This window comes from Branchiostoma floridae, chromosome 6 (assembly GCF_000003815.2).
Source record: "Branchiostoma floridae strain S238N-H82 chromosome 6, Bfl_VNyyK, whole genome shotgun sequence".
In the NCBI taxonomy this organism is placed as follows: Eukaryota; Metazoa; Chordata; class Leptocardii; order Amphioxiformes; family Branchiostomatidae; genus Branchiostoma; species Branchiostoma floridae.
In genome coordinates, this window is record NC_049984.1 from 11,463,043 (window position 1) to 11,467,920 (window position 4,878).

Below are 4,878 nucleotides of genomic sequence, written 5' to 3' on the forward strand. Positions count from 1 at the left end.
CCTTTGGACAGACCTGACGCAGTCTTGCTGCCCCAGCAACAACAGCATCAATGCACACTCCTGTAACTTCTACAACAATACCAACCCTGACTGTGCTACTGCTGTAAGTATAATTTATACAGCACATTAAAGTGAAAACCTTAAGTCTTCTTGATGGTTATGTATTCTACACAACTGCAAGTGTGACCTCTTCATCTGGTTACTATGAGGGTATGTCAAAAAGTTATCCAAGTGGTTTTATAACTAGCTCATTGTTATATCAAGTAAGTTAAAATTTGGTACAAAGGTATAGGCACATAATTGTACATGTATCTTCCTGAGACTGAGTTCTTCTTCTTGTGTCTGAGTTGGTTTCAAGGTGACCACACACTTGGGTCTGTCAGAAGATCAGTTCCTCTAAATTGACTTGAATTACATTTTTGACTCACCGTTATATATTGAAAGAACATGAGGGTATATTAAATACCAGTACATGACTGTATATATAGCCTCATGCTGGTAGATATCTCACAGAATTCTTAAAGTGAGTCAAAAGGGCATGCAGTCCGCTATTGTATTTACACATACTGGTAACAGTGCCCCTCACACCCATCTCACATGAACAGATATTCTAATATGACCTTTGTTTCCTCCCCAGATGGAACAGGTGTCCCATGTGATCAAGGACATAGGTCTGAACAGGTACAACCTGTTTGCCAACTGTTCAGGTGGGATCCCTCCTCACTCAGCTGGGCTGGGCTTCGATGGACAGAAATACGTCACCTATGATGTGGACCCACCTGTGTTCCATAAGTACTACTTTGGGCAGAAGAGGAGAATGGTAAAGTTGTGTTCTTGGTGTGGATTTTGAGTGGTGGATAGGTCTTGGGACAGAGAGTAAGTTGTAGAGGATCGGGCCTCCCAGCAGACTTCTTTGAAGGAACAGCAGGGACTGATTTTGTTTGAGATTTTTGAAATAAAGAGAATAAATTGAGAAGGGTTGATGGATCTTAATGATTTTTGATCTGTAGATGCACAACCATGGAGCTTGTTTATAGAATGATTTTTTTAGGTTGTGCAGTTCTTTTTGTATTCAAGGTTACCTGGTCATTATGAAATTACACATAGCTAACATTAGCGCCATTATGGAATGCGTGCAGTGTCAAGTCAAGGATGACAGTAGGCGCAATTCAAGGAACACATTCAACATGTTTACAACTATCATGGCAAACTATCATGGCGAACCCAAGATGATGGACAAGGGTACAACGTCATCCATAATGTAACCACTAGTGGACCATACCACTTGTTACATAGGTGGTGATCCAAACCAATTGTATTACCAACTATTATATAGTGGCGTAGATAAATATTAGTATTTATCAAAGGTATCAAGTAGAGGAATGTTATGTTGATATTAGCATTATTTCAATGATCAATACTAAATGTTGTTCTAATGCCTTCCTTTCCCTGGTAGATACTGAAGGACATCCCCAGCCACAAGCTGAAGGCACAGATCCCCTGCATCAACACATCGGCCATCACCACGTACCTCAACAACCCATACGTCAGGCAGAGTCTACATATACCAGAGAACATCACCTCCTGGGAAGTCTGCTCGTAAGGGATTCATTCTATCATATCTGAAACATGCCATCTTAGTACCAGGAAGGGTTAATGTGAGTCGAGGCTAGAGGTTAAAGAAACAAGAATAATGCATTGACCAGTTGAAAAGGAAACAATTTGTTGAAGGGATGGTTACACACAATGTATGACATCTTGATGCTCCCCATTTTGTAGTGTGAGGGTCAAATGATCCTTTTCTGGGAATGCTAAGTTTGAAAGTATTTTGTATGTCAAGTGTAAAACTACTTTTCTGCAGTTCAGAATGTAGTAAATCCTCTTTATTTTATCATTTTCAGATCTGCTGTCCTACAGCACTACACTTTCCAATACGATACCATGAAATCTCAGTACGACCAGATCATCATGGCATTTGTAAGTTCATGGACACACACACACACACACACACACACACACACACACACACACACACACACAATGTCATGCACACAAATACGAGGAACATTAAAAAGTTCTCAGCCTCATCCAGAAATAATAAGCACAACTCAAATTTCAAATCATTAAAGTCATTACTTTCCAGGCAACATCTTTTTTTTAAATCAGTAGGTAAGTGGGTGAACTGTGCTCAGATATGTAAGGGTCGAGTTCCCTATGCCATAGATTTATTGAAGGCGGAGACATTATCAAATTGTTTGATAAGGATTTCTTTGTATTTCAAGTAGAAAGATCTGGGTGTCTGACCCACATATCTCAGGTTGCAGCTCAATTGTCCACATTTTTTCCTTCACTCTTAGTCTTACCTAAGATTACTGGGTGTTGCCTGCAAAGTAATGATCACAATAATTTCAATATTGGTACACATTCATAAGACTTAATACTTAACATCTATGCTTCAAAATTTGTTTTTCTGGGTGAGGCCGAGAGCTTATTGATCACCCCTCGCATACAGTATAAGGGTAAAGGTAACTTTGTTAATGCCAAAACACACAGAAATCGTCTCAGGAGTTTAGGTACATGAGAATTGAAATAATTATTTTGATACTCCAGAACTCTTGGACACATTCTAAGTTTTATATTCGTCTAGTGCAAATCATAGTAAAACTTCCACAGTATGGCCATAAATGCACCACAATAGCTAAAAAGCAAACCTCAATGGTCCATCAGCTTACTCCTATGGACAATAAGCTTTCCACAATGTCCCATAAACTATCCACAATAGCCAGTAAGCTAAGTACAATGTCCCATACACTTTGTGAAATGGGTCAGTAATCTACCCACAATGCCCTATGGGCTGCTTGGATAGCCAAGAAGCTGGTATCAATGTCAATAAACTAACTCCAATGGCCAATAGGATCAGCCATTCTCTCCTTAAGGTCGACCACCTGCCCTCCTGGGAAAAGGTGTTGGATGTTCTTTGCACAGTGACACACCTTGGCATCTGTTTGCTTTATCAAATATCATCCTACATAAATCATCATTCATGTATCAGCTATTTTGATTGTGTTCTTAGTCTTATGCACATAGAACTCAAATCAATTCCGTACCGTACAGTTGTGAATTACACAAACATGATAAATGTACATGTATGTTTTTTTTAACATTCCATTTTTGGTGATGTTCTCAAGTGGTGTTGGTATATAAAAAGTATATTTTGTGAGTTTCTTGGCTATGACTCGCATGTACATTGTCCCTTCACACATCAATGTGTGAATGTTTGCTGAATGTTCAACTTTTGTTCCTATAGCAAGGTTTTAAAAAACTTCTTTATTTCTTTATCTTGGCTTTTCCATTGCCACTGTCTATTACACATGTACATGTGTGTCTAGTGAATGGAAGGAGAGGCAAAACAGGTGATATGAATCACCCCTCCTAGTTTCCTCCCCCTGAATATGCCTCTGCATACACACACATATTCCTTGTAGATCAACACTCCCTTTAAGAAGTTGACTCTTAACTTTCTTTTGTTGGTCTAGATTATGAAACAAAGAAATCTATTACTTTGGCCCAAATCAGATAGAAGTTCTCATTTCCACCAATGGACAACTCCAGTATTGGCGATGTATGGCCATACTTAACTTATAAATCCAAAGGTTGAGACTGGGAACACTGAACATTGTTCATGGAACTGTGGCACCTTCTCCCATGTATCTATCTGCTTGTGATTTGGACATAAAACCCGGACTGGCAGAGGTGGAATCCAACAGGACTTAAGACTGGCCCATAAAGGAGCGCTCCGCAGAGAAGGATTACTGTGATGTGATGGGGTCGTAAAAACAATAAAAAAACTCCAGCTGTAACAACTCGGAATGACAGTTTGATCTGTGCGGGACCGGGCCTGATCAGATGAACTACTTGATGCTGTGGTTAGCCGGGATGATGATGGGAATCTGTGCTGTGATAGCTACGATATTGTGGGATTAGGGCGTGTGTTGTGGAGTGGCAGGGAGCCTACCAATGAAGACTGCTGTCATGGTAGAGACACATGCATGTGTAGAGGGCAATGTGAGCGAAGTGTTCTGTTAAAATTGGGTCATACATTCGCTGGAAGGATACAATTCTCTGGCTTGACATAAAATGATGCAGTATAGTGAGAGTATGACCATCTTTTTTGTAGATACAAAATGTTGAATCTGTTCTGATTTGAATCTGTTCTGATTTGAATCTGTTCTGAAATGTTTTAGTCTCTTTGACCTGAGCCTGGTAAATGCTGTAAAAAGGCCTTAAATGGCAACATCTCATCATCTGCTCTCTTTCTTTCTTTTCATCATTTGCTTCTGTTATCTTCTTTCACAAAACACAAAATACTTATGATGGAACAAAGAGTGGACCAGTCAGTAGAATACATAAAGAGTAAAGGTGGCTTTCTGTTAAGCATTAAATCCTAGATTATCCAGCCTGTACGGAATGACAGCATTATGTATTTCATGTTTTTATACCTACCCACACATTGAGGCGAATCAAAGCAGAGGAATAAGCGAGGATAAAGCTGGGATGATAGCCTGTGACAGAATGTCCCCTGTAGCGCAGGATTCAGCCCAAGTTTTGGCATGAATTTGACGAGGGATTTGTGCGGGACAGCTGGTGCCCCAACTTTTGGAGGCTGTGGAACGTTGGATGGTGCATGTAGATGAGAGATACGTGTTGTATGATGGATGGACGTTATGTCCCGGTGTTTGGATCCGACAAATCAATCAGCGGGAAGGTACTGAGGGGAGAAGTTGTGACTGCTCTCAGCCTCAGAATGGATGATGTATGATGGATGATTTAGGGTCGGTTATCTCTTCACCTTTGCTGCTTGCTATGGAAGCTAATTAA

At 40.1% G+C, this 4,878-nt stretch overlaps 1 protein-coding gene across 1 annotated transcript in view; it reads left to right on the top strand.

Annotated features, from left to right (window-relative positions):
- The window catches only part of LOC118418097 (lysosomal protective protein-like), a gene marked incomplete at its 5' end in the record, with an annotated part of 33,442 nt that overhangs the window by 24,105 nt on the left and 4,459 nt on the right, over positions 1-4,878 (top strand). The window contains 4 exons of the mRNA XM_035823926.1: positions 1-103; positions 638-820; positions 1,457-1,599; positions 1,902-2,109. Coding sequence (XP_035679819.1) covers positions 1-103; positions 638-820; positions 1,457-1,599; positions 1,902-2,109 — 637 coding nt within the window. The remainder of the gene's footprint in view (positions 104-637; positions 821-1,456; positions 1,600-1,901; positions 2,110-4,878) is intronic.